At 49.1% G+C, this 19,380-nt stretch overlaps 1 protein-coding gene across 1 annotated transcript in view; it reads right to left on the bottom strand.

The window, feature by feature from the left end:
• LOC142906772 (uncharacterized) overlaps positions 1-17,665 on the bottom strand; it is a 366,932-nt gene extending 349,267 nt beyond the window's left edge. The window contains exon 1 of the mRNA XM_076055238.1: positions 17,636-17,665. Within this exon, the coding sequence (XP_075911353.1) occupies positions 17,636-17,665 (30 nt within the window). The remainder of the gene's footprint in view (positions 1-17,635) is intronic.
• Positions 17,666-19,380: the final 1,715 nt, after the last annotated feature.

The raw sequence follows: 19,380 nt of genomic DNA, 5'->3' as shown, positions 1-19,380 counted from the left end.
CGTACAGCCTCGTCTAGAGGTAAAAACCTCTGAGTCTGACACCGAACAGCCTCGTCTAGAGGTAAAAACCTCTGAGTCTGACACCGAACAGCCTCGTCTAGAGGTAAAAACCTCTGAGTCTGACACCGAACAACCTCGTCTAGATGTAAAAACCTCTGAGTCTGACACCGAACAACCTCGTCTAGAAGTAAAAACCTCTGAATCTGACCTCGAACAACCTCGTCTAGAAGTAAAAACCTCTTGAGTCTGACACCGAATAACCTCGTCTAGAGGTAAAAACCTCTGACTCTGACACCGAACAACCTCGTCTAGAGGTAAAAACCTCTGAGTCTGACACCGAATAACATCGTCTAGAGGTAAAAACCTCTGAGTCTGACACCGAACAACCTCGTCTAGAGGTAAAAACCTCTGAGTCTGACACCGAACAACCTCGTCTAGAGGTAAAAACCTCTGAGTCTGACACCGAACAACCTCGTCTAGAGGTAAAAACCTCTGAGTCTGACACCGAACAACCTCGTCTAGAGGTAAAAACCTCTGAGTCTGACGCCGAACAGCCTCGTCTAGAGGTAAAAACCTCTGAGTCTGACACCGAACAACCTCGTCTAGAAGTAAAAACCTCTGAATCTGATATCGAACAACCTCGTCTAGAAGTAAAAACCTCTGAATCTGACGCCGAACAGCCTCGTCTAGAGGTAAAAACCTCTGAGTCTGACACCGTACAGCCTCGTCTAGAGGTAAAAACCTCTGAGTCTGACACCGAACAGCCTCGTCTAGAGGTAAAAACCTCTGAGTCTGACACTGAACAGCCTCGTCTAGAGGTAAAAACCTCTGAGTCTGACACCGAATAACCTCGTCTAGAGGTAAAAAACCTCTGAGTCTGACACCGAACAACCTCGTCTAGAGGTAAAAACCTCTGACTCTGACACCGAATAACCTCGTCTAGAGGTAAAAACCTTTGACTCTGACACCGAACAACCTCGTCTAGAGGTAAAAACCTCTGAGTCTGACACCGAATAACATCGTCTAGAGGTAAAAACCTTTGAGTCTGACGTCGAACAGCCTCCTTTAGAGGTAAAAACCTCTGAGTTTGACGCCGAACAACCTCGTCTAGATGTAAAAACCTCTTGAGTCTGACGCCGAACAACCTTGTCTAGAGGTAAAAACCTCTGAGTCTGACACCGAACAACCTCGTCTAGATGTAAAAACCTCTGAGTCTGACACCGAACAACCTCGTCTAGAGGTAAAAACATCTGAATCTGACGCGGAACAGCCTCGTCTAGAGGTAAAAACCTCTGAGTCTGACGCCGAACAGCCTCGTCTAGAGGGAAAAAACCTTTGAGTCTGACGCCGAACAGCCTCGTCTAGAGGGAAAAAACCTCTCAGTCTGGCACCGAACAACCTCGTCTAGAGGTAAAAACCTCTGAGTCTGACACCGAACAACCTCGTCTAGAGGTAAAAACCTCTGAGTCTGACACCGAACAACCTCGTCTAGAGGTAAAAAACCTCTGAGTCTGACACCGAACAACCTCGTCTAGAGGTAAAAACCTCTGAGTCTGACGCCGAACAGCCTCGTCTAGAGGTAAAAACCTCTGAGTCTGACACCGAACAACCTCGTCTAGAAGTAAAAACCTCTGAATCTGACGTCGAACAACCTCGTCTAGAAGTAAAAACCTCTGAATCTGACGCCGAACAGCCTCGTCTAGAGGTAAAAACCTCTGAGTCTGACACCGTACAGCCTCGTCTAGAGGTAAAAACCTCTGAGTCTGACACCGAACAGCCTCGTCTAGAGGTAAAAACCTCTGAGTCTGACACCGAACAGCCTCGTCTAGAGGTAAAAACCTCTGAGTCTGACACCGAATAACCTCGTCTAGAGGTAAAACCCTCTGACTCTGACACCGAACAACCTCATCTAGAGGTAAAAACCTCTGAGTCTGACACCGAATAACATCGTCTAGAGGTAAAAACCTCTGAGTCTGACACCAAACAGCCTCGTCTAGAGGTAAAAACCTCTGACTCTGACACCGAATAACCTCGTCTAGAGGTAAAAACATCTGAGTTTGGCCCCGAACAGCTTCGTCTACAGGTAAAAACCTCTGAGTCTGACACCGAATAACATCGTCTAGAGGTAAACACCTTTGAGTCTGACGTCGAACAACCTCGTCTAGAGGTAAACACCTCTGAATCTGACGCCGAACAGCTTCGTCTAGAGGTAAAAACCTCTGAGTCTGACACCAAACAGCCTCGTCTAGAAGTAAAAACCTCTGAGTCTGACACCGAACAACCTCGTCTAGAGGGAAAAACCTCTGAGTCTGACACCAAACAGCCTCGTTTAGAGGTAAAAACCTCTGAGTCTGACACCGAACAGCCTCGTCTAGAGGTAAAAACCTCTGAGTCTGACACCGAACAGCCTCGTCTAGAGGTAAAAACCTCTGAGTCTGACACCGAACAACCTCGTCTAGATGTAAAAACCTCTGAGTCTGACACCGAACAACCTCGTCTAGAAGTAAAAACCTCTGAATCTGACCTCGAACAACCTCGTCTAGAAGTAAAAACCTCTTGAGTCTGACACCGAATAACCTCGTCTAGAGGTAAAAACCTCTGACTCTGACACCGAACAACCTCGTCTAGAGGTAAAAACCTCTGAGTCTGACACCGAATAACATCGTCTAGAGGTAAAAACCTCTGAGTCTGACACCGAACAACCTCGTCTAGAGGTAAAAACCTCTGAGTCTGACACCGAACAACCTCGTCTAGAGGTAAAAACCTCTGAGTCTGACACCGAACAACCTCGTCTAGAGGTAAAAACCTCTGAGTCTGACACCGAACAACCTCGTCTAGAGGTAAAAACCTCTGAGTCTGACGCCGAACAGCCTCGTCTAGAGGTAAAAACCTCTGAGTCTGACACCGAACAACCTCGTCTAGAAGTAAAAACCTCTGAATCTGACGTCGAACAACCTCGTCTAGAAGTAAAAACCTCTGAATCTGACGCCGAACAGCCTCGTCTAGAGGTAAAAACCTCTGAGTCTGACACCGTACAGCCTCGTCTAGAGGTAAAAACCTCTGAGTCTGACACCGAACAGCCTCGTCTAGAGGTAAAAACCTCTGAGTCTGACACCGAACAGCGTCGTCTAGAGGTAAAAACCTCTGAGTCTGACACCGAATAACCTCGTCTAGAGGTAAAACCCTCTGACTCTGACACCGAACAACCTCGTCTAGAGGTAAAAACCTCTGACTCTGACACCGAATAACCTCGTCTAGAGGTAAAAACCTTTGACTCTGACACCGAACAACCTCGTCTAGAGGTAAAAACCTCTGAGTCTGACACCGAACAGCCTCGTCTAGAGGTAAAAACCTTTGAGTCTGACACCGAACAACCTCGTCTAGAGGTAAAAACCTCTGAGTTTGACGCCGAACAACCTCGTCTAGAGGTAAAAACCTCTGAGTCTGACACCGAACAACCTCGTCTAGAGGTAAAAACCTCTTGAGTCTGACGCCGAACAACCTCGTCTAGAAGTAAAAACCTCTGAATCTGACGTCGAACAACCTCGTCTAGAAGTAAAAACCTCTTGAGTCTGACACCGAATAACCTCGTCTAGATGTAAAAACCTCTGAGTCTGACACCGAACAACCTCGTCTAGAAGTAAAAACCTCTGAATCTGACGTCGAACAACCTCGTCTAGAAGTAAAAACCTCTTGAGTCTGACACCGAATAACCTCGTCTAGAGGTAAAAACCTCTGACTCTGACACCGAACAACCTCGTCTAGAGGTAAAAACCTCTGAGTCTGACACCGAATAACATCGTCTAGAGGTAAAAACCTTTGAGTCTGACGTCGAACAGCCTCCTTTAGAGGTAAAAACCTCTGAGTTTGACGCCGAACAACCTCGTCTAGATGTAAAAACCTCTTGAGTCTGACGCCGAACAACCTTGTCTAGAGGTAAAAACCTCTGAGTCTGACACCGAACAACCTCGTCTAGATGTAAAAACCTCTGAGTCTGACACCGAACAACCTCGTCTAGAGGTAAAAACATCTGAATCTGACGCGGAACAGCATCGTCTAGAGGTAAAAACCTCTGAGTCTGACGCCGAACAGCCTCGTCTAGAGGGAAAAAACCTTTGAGTCTGACGCCGAACAGCCTCGTCTAGAGGGAAAAAACCTCTCAGTCTGGCACCGAACAACCTCGTCTAGAGGTAAAAACCTCTGAGTCTGACACCGAACAACCTCGTCTAGAGGTAAAAACCTCTCAGTCTGACACCGAACAACCTCGTCTAGAGGTAAAAAACCTCTGAGTCTGACACCGAACAACCTCGTCTAGAGGTAAAAACCTCTGACTCTGACACCGAATAACCTCGTCTAGAGGTAAAAACCTCTGACTCTGACACCGAACAACCTCGTCTAGAGGTAAAAACCTCTGAGTCTGACACCGAATAACATCGTCTAGAGGTAAAAACCTTTGAGTCTGACGTCGAACAGCCTCCTTTAGAGGTAAAAACCTCTGAGTTTGACGCCGAACAACCTCGTCTAGATGTAAAAACCTCTTGAGTCTGACGCCGAACAACCTTGTCTAGAGGTAAAAACCTCTGAGTCTGACACCGAACAACCTCGTCTAGATGTAAAAACCTCTGAGTCTGACACCGAACAACCTCGTCTAGAGGTAAAAACATCTGAATCTGACGCGGAACAGCCTCGTCTAGAGGTAAAAACCTCTGAGTCTGACGCCGAACAGCCTCGTCTAGAGGGAAAAAACCTTTGAGTCTGACGCCGAACAGCCTCGTCTAGAGGGAAAAACCTCTGAGTCTGACACCAAACAGCCTCGTCTAGAGGTAAAAACCTCTGAGTCTGACACCGAACAGCCTCGTCTAGAGGTAAAAACCTCTGAGTCTGACACCGAACAGCCTCGTCTAGAGGTAAAAACCTCTGAGTCTGACACCGAACAACCTCGTCTAGATGTAAAAACCTCTGAGTCTGACACCGAACAACCTCGTCTAGAAGTAAAAACCTCTGAATCTGACCTCGAACAACCTCGTCTAGAAGTAAAAACCTCTTGAGTCTGACACCGAATAACCTCGTCTAGAGGTAAAAACCTCTGACTCTGACACCGAACAACCTCGTCTAGAGTTAAAAACCTCTGAGTCTGACACCGAATAACATCGTCTAGAGGTAAAAACCTCTGAGTCTGACACCGAACAACCTCGTCTAGAGGTAAAAACCTCTGAGTCTGACACCGAACAACCTCGTCTAGAGGTAAAAACCTCTGAGTCTGACACCGAACAACCTCGTCTAGAGGTAAAAACCTCTGAGTCTGACACCGAACAACCTCGTCTAGAGGTAAAAACCTCTGAGTCTGACGCCGAACAGCCTCGTCTAGAGGTAAAAACCTCTGAGTCTGACACCGAACAACCTCGTCTAGAAGTAAAAACCTCTGATTCTGACGTCGAACAACCTCGTCTAGAAGTAAAAACCTCTGAATCTGACGCCGAACAGCCTCGTCTAGAGGTAAAAACCTCTGAGTCTGACACCGTACAGCCTCGTCTAGAGGTAAAAACCTCTGAGTCTGACACCGAACAGCCTCGTCTAGAGGTAAAAACCTCTGAGTCTGACACCCAACAGCGTCGTCTAGAGGTAAAAACCTCTGAGTCTGACACCGAATAACCTCGTCTAGAGGTAAAACCCTCTGACTCTGACACCGAACAACCTCGTCTAGAGGTAAAAACCTCTGACTCTGACACCGAATAACCTCGTCTAGAGGTAAAAACCTTTGACTCTGACACCGAACAACCTCGTCTAGAGGTAAAAACCTCTGAGTCTGACACCGAACAGCCTCGTCTAGAGGTAAAAACCTTTGAGTCTGACACCGAACAACCTCGTCTAGAGGTAAAAACCTCTGAGTTTGACGCCGAACAACCTCGTCTAGAGGTAAAAACCTCTGAGTCTGACACCGAACAACCTCGTCTAGAGGTAAAAACCTCTTGAGTCTGACGCCGAACAACCTTGTCTAGAGGTAAAAACCTCTGAGTCTGACACCGAACAACCTCGTCTAGATGTAAAAACCTCTGAGTCTGACACCGAACAACCTCGTCTAGAAGTAAAAACCTCTGAATCTGACGTCGAACAACCTCGTCTAGAAGTAAAAACCTCTTGAGTCTGACACCGAATAACCTCGTCTAGAGGTAAAAACCTCTGACTCTGACACCGAACAACCTCGTCTAGAGGTAAAAACCTCTGAGTCTGACACCGAATAACATCGTCTAGAGGTAAAAACCTTTGAGTCTGACGTCGAACAGCCTCCTTTAGAGGTAAAAACCTCTGAGTTTGACGCCGAACAACCTCGTCTAGATGTAAAAACCTCTTGAGTCTGACGCCGAACAACCTTGTCTAGAGGTAAAAACCTCTGAGTCTGACACCGAACAACCTCGTCTAGATGTAAAAACCTCTGAGTCTGACACCGAACAACCTCGTCTAGAGGTAAAAACATCTGAATCTGACGCGGAACAGCATCGTCTAGAGGTAAAAACCTCTGAGTCTGACGCCGAACAGCCTCGTCTAGAGGGAAAAAACCTTTGAGTCTGACGCCGAACAGCCTCGTCTAGAGGGAAAAAACCTCTCAGTCTGGCACCGAACAACCTCGTCTAGAGGTAAAAACCTCTGAGTCTGACACCGAACAACCTCGTCTAGAGGTAAAAACCTCTGAGTCTGACACCGAACAACCTCGTCTAGAGGTAAAAAACCTCTGAGTCTGACACCGAACAACCTCGTCTAGAGGTAAAAACCTCTGACTCTGACACCGAATAACCTCGTCTAGAGGTAAAAACCTCTGACTCTGACACCGAACAACCTCGTCTAGAGGTAAAAACCTCTGAGTCTGACACCGAATAACATCGTCTAGAGGTAAAAACCTTTGAGTCTGACGTCGAACAGCCTCCTTTAGAGGTAAAAACCTCTGAGTTTGACGCCGAACAACCTCGTCTAGATGTAAAAACCTCTTGAGTCTGACGCCGAACAACCTTGTCTAGAGGTAAAAACCTCTGAGTCTGACACCGAACAACCTCGTCTAGATGTAAAAACCTCTGAGTCTGACACCGAACAACCTCGTCTAGAGGTAAAAACATCTGAATCTGACGCGGAACAGCCTCGTCTAGAGGTAAAAACCTCTGAGTCTGACGCCGAACAGCCTCGTCTAGAGGGAAAAAACCTTTGAGTCTGACGCCGAACAGCCTCGTCTAGAGGGAAAAAAACCTCTCAGTCTGGCACCGAACAACCTCGTCTAGAGGTAAAAACCTCTGAGTCTGACACCGAACAACCTCGTCTAGAGGTAAAAACCTCTGAGTCTGACACCGAACAACCTCGTCTAGAGGTAAAAAACCTCTGAGTCTGACACCGAACAACCTCGTCTAGAGGTAAAAACCTCTGAGTCTGACGCCGAACAGCCTCGTCTAGAGGTAAAAACCTCTGAGTCTGACACCGAACAACCTCGTCTAGAAGTAAAAACCTCTGAATCTGACGTCGAACAACCTCGTCTAGAAGTAAAAACCTCTGAATCTGACGCCGAACAGCCTCGTCTAGAGGTAAAAACCTCTGAGTCTGACACCGTACAGCCTCGTCTAGAGGTAAAAACCTCTGAGTTTGACACCGAACAGCCTCGTCTAGAGGTAAAAACCTCTGAGTCTGACACCGAACAGCCTCGTCTAGAGGTAAAAACCTCTGAGTCTGACACCGAATAACCTCGTCTAGAGGTAAAACCCTCTGACTCTGACACCGAACAACCTCGTCTAGAGGTAAAAACCTCTGAGTCTGACACCGAATAACATCGTCTAGAGGTAAAAACCTTTGAGTCTGACGTCGAACAGCCTCGTCTAGAGGTAAAAACCTCTGAGTCTGACGCCGAACAGCCTCGTCTAGAGGGAAAAAACCTTTGAGTCTGACGCCGAACAGCCTCGTCTAGAGGGAAAAAACCTCTCAGTCTGGCACCGAACAATCTCGTCTAGAGGTAAAAACCTCTGAGTCTGACACCGAACAACCTCGTCTAGAGGTAAAAAACCTCTGAGTCTGACACCGAACAACCTCGTCTAGAGGTAAAAACCTCTGAGTCTGACGCCGAACAGCCTCGTCTAGAGGTAAAAACCTCTGAGTCTGACACCGAACAACCTCGTCTAGAAGTAAAAACCTCTGAATCTGACGTCGAACAACCTCGTCTAGAAGTAAAAACCTCTGAATCTGACGCCGAACAGCCTCGTCTAGAGGAAAAAACCTCTGAGTCTGACACCGTACAGCCTCGTCTAGAGGTAAAAACCTCTGAGTCTGACACCGAACAGCCTCGTCTAGAGGTAAAAACCTCTGAGTCTGACACCGAACAGCCTCGTCTAGAGGTAAAAACCTCTGAGTCTGACACCGAATAACCTCGTCTAGAGGTAAAACCCTCTGACTCTGACACCGAACAACCTCATCTAGAGGTAAAAACCTCTGAGTCGGACACCGAATAACATCGTCTAGAGGTAAAAACCTCTGAGTCTGACACCGAACAGCCTCGTCTAGAGGTAAAAACCTCTGACTCTGACACCGAATAACCTCGTCTAGAGGTAAAAACCTCTGACTCTGACACCGAACAACCTCGTCTAGAGGTAAAAAACCTCTGAGTCTGACACCGAACAACCTCGTCTAGAGGTAAAAACCTCTGAGTCTGACGCCGAACAGCCTCGTCTAGAGGTAAAAACCTCTGAGTCTGACACCGAACAACCTCGTCTAGAAGTAAAAACCTCTGAATCTGACGTCGAACAACCTCGTCTAGAAGTAAAAACCTCTGAATCTGACGCCGAACAGCCTCGTCTAGAGGTAAAAACCTCTGAGTCTGACACCGTACAGCCTCGTCTAGAGGTAAAAACCTCTGAGTTTGACACCGAACAGCCTCGTCTAGAGGTAAAAACCTCTGAGTCTGACACCGAACAGCCTCGTCTAGAGGTAAAAACCTCTGAGTCTGACGCCGAACAGCCTCGTCTAGAGGGAAAAAACCTTTGAGTCTGACGCCGAACAGCCTCGTCTAGAGGGAAAAAAAACCTCTCAGTCTGGCACCGAACAATCTCGTCTAGAGGTAAAAACCTCTGAGTCTGACACCGAACAACCTCGTCTAGAGGTAAAAAACCTCTGAGTCTGACACCGAACAACCTCGTCTAGAGGTAAAAACCTCTGAGTCTGACGCCGAACAGCCTCGTCTAGAGGTAAAAACCTCTGAGTCTGACACCGAACAACCTCGTCTAGAAGTAAAAACCTCTGAATCTGACGTCGAACAACCTCGTCTAGAAGTAAAAACCTCTGAATCTGACGCCGAACAGCCTCGTCTAGAGGAAAAAACCTCTGAGTCTGACACCGTACAGCCTCGTCTAGAGGTAAAAACCTCTGAGTCTGACACCGAACAGCCTCGTCTAGAGGTAAAAACCTCTGAGTCTGACACCGAACAGCCTCGTCTAGAGGTAAAAACCTCTGAGTCTGACACCGAATAACCTCGTCTAGAGGTAAAACCCTCTGACTCTGACACCGAACAACCTCATCTAGAGGTAAAAACCTCTGAGTCGGACACCGAATAACATCGTCTAGAGGTAAAAACCTCTGAGTCTGACACCGAACAGCCTCGTCTAGAGGTAAAAACCTCTGACTCTGACACCGAATAACCTCGTCTAGAGGTAAAAACCTCTGACTCTGACACCGAACAACCTCGTCTAGAGGTAAAAACCTCTAAGTCTGACACCGAATAACATCGTCTAGAGGTAAAAACCTTTGAGTCTGACGCCGAACAGCCTCGTCTAGAGGTAAAAACCTCTGAGTCTGACGCCGAACAGCCTCGTCTAGAGGTAAAAACCTCTGAGTCTGACGCCGAACAGCCTCGTCTAGAGGGAAAAAAATCCTCTGAGTCTGGCACCGAACAACCTCGTCTAGAGGTAAAAACCTCTGAGTCTGACACCGTACAACCTTGTCTAGAGGTAAAAACCTCTGCTTCTGGCATACGCGCGGTGCCGCCGTGCCCGTGCAGTGCCCCTTTAAGGCGTCCTCGCGTAACCCATTGAGGAGGCGCTCGCCGCCTTATTTGTAAACCTTACAAGAGGCAATATTTAAAACAACAAACGTTATTGACACAATACTCGTCAACAACAACAACAGCAGCACTAATCGTACTTGAGATAATGTTATATTACGATTGTGGCGAATGGCACTGTTTTTGTTGTTGTTAAGCCCTGTTTTGTTACACGTATTATTAATTCTATTTAAAATATAAGTGTCCCTTTTTTAGTTCGAGGCAGCTGGCTGCTCGTTTGTAGTGCGGTTGTCTTTCCGCACAGCTCTTGTGTTTCTTCACCTGAGGAGGGCCGCTTGTGTTGTGGCCGAAACGTCGTGAGAATTTTATTTTATTGTTTTATTTTTTATTATTTCATTATTTCCCTTCCACGTGGTGGTGACTTTACCGAAAGAACCTGCAGTCACGAAATCTTTGAATCGAAATTTAAAGGTTTTTTTTATTTCATTATAGTCGGTGATGCTTAAGAACTAGTGTTAAAGCGGTTGTTGTTTTCCCGCCAAAAAAATATCGCGGGTACAGTAGCGGACTCGCTGTACAGTATACACGACGAATTGCATAAGCAACGTTACATTAAAACAACGTTACCTCACGTAACATTATAATCTAACAATTAAATGCGTATATAATGTATATACTCTTAAGTATGCACGCTTATGTACACAATAATTAAAGATGTTCGACACTGAATAGCATACAGGATTTGTCTTACGTGACGAACATTACCTCACGTAACAATCTTAATTGTGTTTAAATAATCAATAGTCAATGTCTACACAATGTTTAAATACATTTGTATACTTAATAATAAAGCAGTTGTCTTGTGTGACAAACATTACCTCACGTAACAATCTAACAATTTAATGTGTATATATAATATATACCCTACGTATACACACTTGTACACAATGCTTCAATATTTATGACACTTAATAATATAGTTGTATTTTTTTGTGTGACAAACATTACCTCACGTAACATAACCTAACAATTAAATACGTGTATCTTATATATAAAGATATATTTATACTTGGGGTCAGTGCCAGGCTAGGTGCACCTTGAGGCTACTGTGGTCAGTGCCAGGCTAAGTGCACCTTGAGGCTACTGGGGACAGTGCCAGGCTAGGTGCACCTCGAGGCTACTGGGCAGTGCCAGGCTAGGTGCACCTTGAGGCTACTGGGGACAGTGCCAGGCTAGGTGCACCTTGAGGCTACTGGGGACAGTGCCAGGCTAGGTGCACCCTGAGGCTACTCGGGACAGTGCCAGGCTAGGTGCACCCCGAGGCTACTGGGGACTGCCAGGCTAAGTGCACCCTGAGGCTACTGGGGACTGCCAGGCTAGGTGCACCTCGAGGCTACTGGGGACAGTGCCAGGCTAGGTGCACCTTGAGGCTACTGGGGACAGTGCCAGGCTAAGTGCACCCTGAGGCTACTGGGGACTGCCAGGCTAGGTGCACCTCGAGGCTACTCGGGGCAGTGGCAGGCTAGGTGCACCTCGAGGCTACTGGGGACAGTGCCAGGCTAGGTGCACCTCGAGGCTACTGTGGACAGTGCCAGGCTAGGTGCACCTCGAGGCTACTGGGGACAGTGCCAGGCTAGGTGCACCCTGAGGCTACTGGGGACAGTGCCAGGCTAGGTGCACCTTGAGGCTACTGGGGACAGTGCCAGGCTAGGTGCACCTTGAGTCTACTGGGGACAGTGCCAGGCTAGGTGCACCCTGAGGCTACTGGGGACAGTGCCAGGCTAGGTGCACCTTGAGGCTACTGGGCAGTGCCAGGCTAGGTGCACCCTGAGGCTACTCGGGACAGTGCCAGGCTAGGTGCACCCTGAGGCTACTGGGGACTGCCAGGCTAGGTGCACCTTGAGGCTACTGGGGACAGTGCCAGGCTAGGTGCACCTTGAGGCTACTGGGGACAGTGCCAGGCTAGGTGCACCCTGAGGCTACTGGGGACAGTGCCAGGCTAGGTGCACCTTGAGGCTACTGGGCAGTGCCAGGCTAGGTGCACCCTGAGGCTACTCGGGACAGTGCCAGGCTAGGTGCACCCTGAGGCTACTGGGGACTGCCAGGCTAGGTGCACCTTGAGGCTACTGGGCAGTGCCAGGTTAGGTGCACCTCGAGGCTACTGGGGACAGTGCCAGGCTAGGTGCACCCTGAGGCTACTGGGGACAGTGCCAGGCTAGGTGCACCCTGAGGCTACTGGGGACAGTGCCAGGCTAGGTGCACCTCGAGGCTACTGGGCAGTGCCAGGCTAGGTGCACCCTGAGGCTACTGGGGTCAGTGCCAGGCTAGGTGCACCTCGAGGCTACTGGGCAGTGCCAGGCTAGGTGCACCCTGAGGCTACTCGGGACAGTGCCAGGTTAGGTGCACCCTGAGGCTACTGGGGACAGTGCCAGGCTAGGTGCACCCTGAGGCTACTGGGGACAGTGCCAGGCTGGGAGCACCTCGAGGCTACTCGGGGCAGTGCCAGGCTAGGTGCACCCTGAGGCTACTGGGGACAGTGCCAGGCTAGGAGCACCTCGAGGCTACTCGGGGCAGTGCCAGGCTAGGTGCACCTCGAGGCTACTGGGGCCAGTGCCAGGCTAGGTGCACCTCGAGGCTACTGGGCAGTGCCAGGCTAGGTGCACCTCGAGGCTACTGGGGCCAGTGCCAGGCTAGGTGCACCTCGAGGCTACTGGCCAGTGCCAGGCTAGGTGCACCTCGAGGCTACTGGGGACAGTGCCAGGCTAGGTGCACCCTGAGGCTACTCGGGACAGTGCCAGGTTAGGTGCACCCTGAGGCTACTGGGGACAGTGCCAGGCTAGGTGCACCCTGAGGCTACTGGGGACAGTGCCAGGCTAGGAGCACCTCGAGGCTACTCGGAGCAGTGCCAGGCTAGGTGCACCCTGAGGCTACTGGGGACAGTGCCAGGCTAGGTGCACCCTGAGGCTACTGGGGACAGTGCCAGGCTAGGTGCACCTCGAGGCTACTGGGGCCAGTGCCAGGCTAGGTGCACCTCGAGGCTACTGGGCAGTGCCAGGCTAGGTGCACCCTGAGGCTACTGGGGACAATGCCAGGCTAGGTGCACCTTGAGGCTACTGGGGCCAGTGCCAGGCTAGGTGCACCTTGAGGCTACTGGGGACAGTGCCAGGCTAGGTGCACCTTGAGGCTACTGGGGCTAGTGCCAGGCTAGGTGCACCTTGAGGCTACTGGGGACAGTACCAGCCTAGGTGCACCCTAAGGCTACTGGTGCCAGGCGAGGTGCACCCTGAGGTGAAGTCTATCTGTGTGGAATATGAACATTGTTTACCCAGGATGCACCACGTCCGCGGGCTTCAAATTCAAACAACAAAATCGGCGACCCGCAATGCAAGGTGAGCCAACGGATTATTTTTTTATATATCAAAGTTTTAAAAATAATAACAGCAAAATTAAATAAAGACGGCAACTAACCACCGATAGCAACCCTTACTAGTCGCCTTAAAGCAGAAAAAAAATACAAATCATATAAGTGTAATGACGACTCGACACACTTCTCTTGAGATGGCACTTCATTGAAGACACGTTCACTTGACATCAGGCGGAGAGTCTCCCGCGCACCTCCCTTATATAGCAACACGAGGCCACGCCCCCCTTCTCGATCATTCTCGCTGACTCTGGACGCTCGCTCCACCGGCAGACTCCACCGTCCCCTTCCGTCGCCTGACCACACTCCCTTCATCATTCCCGTAGCCACCGGTCCCTTCGCACTCACAACTGATACCCCTGTCATTACCTCCCGTGGCCACCGGTCCATTCACACTGCAGGCTGACTCCCCTGTCATTACCTCCCGTGGCCACTAGTCCACTCGCACTGCAGGCTGACTCCCCTGTCACTACCTCCCGTGGCCACCAGTCCACTCACACTGCAGGCTGACTCCCCTGTCATTACCTCCCGTGGCCACCAGTCCATTCACACTGCAGGCTGACTCCCCTGTCATTATGTCCCGTGGCCACCAGTCCATTCGCACTGCAGGCTGACTCCCCTGTCATTACCTCCCGTGGCCACCGGTCCACTCGCACTGCAGGCTGACTCCCCTGTCACTACCTCCCGTGGCCACCAGTCCACTCACACTGCAGGCTGACTCCCCTGTCACTACCTCCCGTGGCCACCAGTCCACTCACACTGCAGGCTGACTCCCCTGTCATTACCTCCCGTGGCCACCAGTCCATTCACACTGCAGGCTGACTCCCCTGTCATTATGTCCCGTGGCCACCAGTCCATTCGCACTGCAGGCTGACTCCCCTGTCATTACCTCCCGTGGCCACCGGTCCACTCGCACTGCAGGCTGACTCCCCTGTCACTACCTCCCGTGGCCACCAGTCCACTCGCACTGCAGGCTGACTCCCCTGTCACTACCTCCCGTGGCCACCAGTCCACTCACACTGCAGGCTGACTCCCCTGTCATTACTTCCTGCAGCCACCAGTCCTCTCACACCGTAGGTTTACTCCACTGTCATTACCTCCCGTGGCCACCAGTCCGCTCACACTGCAGGCTGACTCCCCTGTCATTACCTCCCGTGGCCACCAGTCCATTCGCACTGCAGGCTGACTCCCCTGTCATTACCTCCCGTGGCCACCGGTCCATTCGCACTGCAGGCTGACTCCCCTGTCATTACCTACCGTGTCCACTGGTCCACTCGCACTGCAGGCTGACACCCCTGTCACTACCTCCCGTGGCCACCAGTCCATTCGCACTGCAGGCTGACTCCCCTGTCACTACCTCCCGTGGCCACTAGTCCACTCACACTGCAGGCTGACTCCCCTGTCATTACCTCCCGTGGCCACCAGTCCACTCACACTGCAGGCTGACTCCCCTGTCATTACCTCCCGTGGCCACCAGTCCACTCACACTGCAGGCTGACTCCGCTGTCATTACCTCCCGTGGTCACCGGTCCACTCACACTGCAGGCTGACTCCCCTGTCATTACCTCCCGTGGCCACCGGTCCACTCACACTGCAGGCTGACTCCCCTGTCATTACCTCCCGTGGTCACCGGTCCACTCGCACCGCAGGCTGACTTCCCTGTCATTACCTCCCGTGGCCACCAGTCCACTCACACTGCAGGCTGACTCCGCTGTCATTACCTCCCGTGGTCACCGGTCCACTCACACTGCAGGCTGACTCCCCTGTCATTACCTCCCGTGGCCACCGGTCCACTCACACTGCAGGCTGACTCCCCTGTCATTACCTCCCGTGGTCACCGGTCCACTCGCACCGCATGTCGGCTCTACTGCCATTACGTCAGCAAACAATTTTAATATTTTAGTTTTACATTTTCACAAAAGTAAAGATTCTCCATCCCCACCCACCTTTTTTTTAATAGCCTTTACATAGCTGTTGGGGCAAGTGGCGTTAGCAGCCTTTGTCTCTCCACAGGTGTTTTAAGTGGCGGTGACGTCACCGTCGTCTTCCCCCACGGCGCTTTGTGCCAAGCTAGGTGCACCTGGAGGGCACGCGTGCAGGCAATGGGAGAGCGTCAACGAATGATTGTTAATTTATTATTATTTAAAATATACATAAATATCAACACTAAAATGAACGCGCCTAAATTTCCCTCAGAACTCGACACAAAGTTAAATTTTAACGCGACTAAGAAGATATATCCTTGGTTCTTTCGGTAAAGTCACGTGGATAGAAAATTTAATTATAAAAAATCAAATGAAAGCAAAAAAAACACGACGTTTCGATCGCAACACAAGTGGTCTTCATCAGGCGGAGAGAAAAAAGAAGACTTTGTATTATTATGACTTTAATAAATATTTTTATGAACTACAGAAAATAATCCGCATTGCTCGCTGTAAAAAATAAGTAAAAACTACGTAAGCAAACAAGCAAACAACATCAATATTTCGTTTACATTTACAGAGCTGTTGGGGACAAGTGCTTTTGTTAAGCGAGTATTCGCGCGCTTATGAAAGCCGACGGTTTAACATAATTTTTTTTACCTTAAAATTTTATTGAACTAAAAATGTTCAATTCATAATCAGCCGGTTTACATTTCCCTTAGAACTCGACACAAATCGCCACAAAGTTACATTTTAACGCGACTAAGAAGACCATATTGTTTTCAATAAATACATATTTAAACCAAACACCCTTTTTCCCAACCCCACCTACACCGCACCAACACCCCTCCACCAACCCCCACCCACCAACTCCCCCCCCCTCCACCAACCCCCACCAACCACCCCACCAACCCCCCTCCACCAACCCCCACCCACCAACTCCCCCCCCCCTCCACCAACCCCCACCCCACCAACCACCCCACCACCCCTCACCCACCAACTCCCCCCATTAACCCTCCCCCCACCAGCCCCCATCACCAACCTCCCCTCCACCAGCTCCCCCCCCACCAACTACCCCCCATCAGCCCCCATCCCCACCAACCCCCCCCCCACCAACTCCCCCCATTAACTCCCCCCCACCAGCCCCCATCCCACCAACCCCCACCCCACCAACTCCCCCTCACCAACTCCCACCCTACCAACCCCCACCCCACCAACTCCCCCCCCCCACCAGCCCCCCCCCACCAGCCCCCCACCCCACCAACTCCCCCCCCCCCACCAGCCCTCCACCCCACCAACTCCCCCTCACCAACTCCCCCCCACCAACCCCCACCCCACCAACTCCCCCCCCCCACCAACTCCCCCCATTAACTCCCACCCCACCAGCCCCCATCCCACCAACTCCCACCCCACCAACTCCCCCCCACCAACCCTCCCACCCCACCAACCCCCCTACCCCCCACAATGCCCCGCGCGCGCTAACGGATTTTCAAAGTTGTCCGCCGTTTTCGGCGCCATTTTCGAGCGGGGCGCCTCTCGAGCGGGGCACGCGCGGGAGTGCGCGCGCGCGCTTTTTGTTGTTGTTGTCTCTTAGGGAGGACAAGGGGGGTGGGGTGGGGGGGTACCCTTCTACCCTTCTTCTACCCCTACTCAACCATCCGCTGCTCAGCGGCGGTTTCTTAAAAAAAAAATTCGCCCGACGAGACGGCGCTGCTGCCCGCCCCGCTGCTGCCGGCGACGCGAGGCGCGCGAAACGACCCTAACAACTTTTTTTGTTTGTGTGACGGGGGGGAGTGGGGGGCAATTTGTTTTTTTTGTTTTAAAAAAGGTTTAAAAAAAAAACGCGCGCTGAGGTAAAAGGGGGGGGGAACCCCACAATTCACACCCCCCCCATCTCTCTCCACCCTGGTGGGCGTGGTTTGTATCGCGATGGGCGTGGTTTGTATCGCGGTTGGGCTTGGTTTTGGTGGGTGGGGCGTCGTCTCGGCGCGGTGCTTTGCTATGGGGGGGGGCGTGGTTTCGTTTCTTATGGGTGTGGCTTTGTCTCTTCGGGGCGTGGTTTGGGCTTATGTGGGCGGGGCGGGGTTGGTCAGCGCGCGCGTCTCGGCCCCCAACCTCTCCGTTCTTGTCGCTTGTGAGCAAAAAAATTTTTAAAAAAAAGTTAAACATTTTTACGATTAATTTCGTTATCTTGTCGAGTTAAAAGTGCGCGCAGGCTGCTTGTCGATGAGCGATTTTAACCCTTTTTCGTTGTGTTTTTTTACCTACGCGCTCGTACGTTTTCTTTGGTAGTGTCATCGTAACTGCAAGGACGTGCTATTTTTTATGTTTTAACTTGGTCTGACTTAAGACAAATTTTAGTGCGAAGGACGTCGCTTTTTTTGGGTCAGTTGTGGATATTTATATCGTCTCTTTTAAGTTTTTCTCAGTTGTGTTTGACGCACATTTGTTCTGTAATCTAGTAAAAGTTAAGTCTTCAATATAATGACTTTGCTGGCACTAGATCCCCGAGGTTTTGAGAAAGATTTGTGTAGTTTGAAGAGGTTTAAAGTATATTTTTTTCCCGTCTTTACTTAACAAATGTATTTTCATTAAACGCATAAAGTGCGCACAGTCGTATTTTTGAAGTGTAAAGAAATTTAAATATAGCAACGTTCAGGGGCATTGCGGTTAATGTAAATCAATCATTCCCCCCCTCATGAGGTAAACCAGTAAACTTTTTTTACTTTAAAAATATATATTTTGTAAGTATATAACGTGCATGCTATTTATTTTTAAAGTGTAAAGAAATTTATTTGTAGCAACATTCGGGGGCATTGCGGTTAATGTAAATCAGTAAGTCCCCCCTCATGAGGTAAACCAGAACTTTTTTTTACTTTAAAAAATATATATTTTTGTAAATATATAACGTGCATGCTATTCTTTTAAAGTGTAAAGAAATTTATTTGTAGCAACATTCGGGTGCATTGCGGTTAATGTAAATCAATAATTCCCCCCTCATGAGGTAAACCAGCAAACTTTTTAGACTTTTTTAAATATTGTACATATTTAACGTGCATGCTATTTGTAAATCTACTATCCGTCTTACTCAAACTGTTAACAGTGTAACGTAACAGTATTTTAAACGTGTAATTTGAATACATTTTATTTTGCCGACTTGGGCTGTGTGGGGTGGGATTCCTTTAGAGTCGTTAATGTTTAAATGTAAATTAGAATGCGTTTCAAAATATAAAGTATTAACATTTTTGTACTTTAAAAAAATCAAGTAACCATTTTGTTTAACCTAACGATGACGTTAAACATTAACCGTTCACTTTCGTAACGTTAAAATTGGTGTCTGTGGATGATATATAGTGTCTAACTTTTGAGAATAAAAGTCAATTTATTTATAAACTGCATAACTATTCTCTTGGAAGCGTCTCCAAATCGCGTTGTGTAATCTTAAATGAAGTGTAAATACATATTAAGTAAAGTACTGTATAGTAACATGTCGGCTATTTGACATGGTAATACATAACTAGTATGGCGACACTTTATCAATGTAATGCTAATGTTTGTGATAATACTTAATTATAAGTGTAACAGACTTAAGTCTTATACTGTACACTCGTTAATATTTTATATGTTGACATGTATACTGCATTTAACCGTGTGTGTGTATGTACTGCATCGATAGTAAGGCGTGCATTAGAGAATACAGGGTAGATGCATCACATTGATCTTCATCCAGCAGTGGATAGTCCATGATGCTAATGAAACATGAGAGATGCATACAGGAACACACTTGGGTGTATAGGGTACAGGAACATACTTGGGTGTATAGAGTACAGGAACATACTTGGGTGTATAGGGTACAGGAACATACTTGCGCGTATAGGGTACACCAACATACTTGTGTGTATAGGATACAGGAACACACTTGGGTGTATCGGGTAGGGGAACATACTTGGGTGTATAGGATACAGGAACATACTTGGGTGTATAGGGTACAGGAACACACTTGGGTGTATCGG

Source organism: Petromyzon marinus, chromosome 70, assembly GCF_048934315.1.
Source record: "Petromyzon marinus isolate PM22_M1 ecotype Great Lakes invasive population chromosome 70, UKy_Petmar_22M1.pri1.0, whole genome shotgun sequence".
Lineage (NCBI taxonomy): Eukaryota > Metazoa > Chordata > Hyperoartia > Petromyzontiformes > Petromyzontidae > Petromyzon > Petromyzon marinus.
The sequence above is the reverse complement of the archived record's forward strand: the minus strand, read 5'-3'. Positions and strand labels throughout refer to the sequence as shown.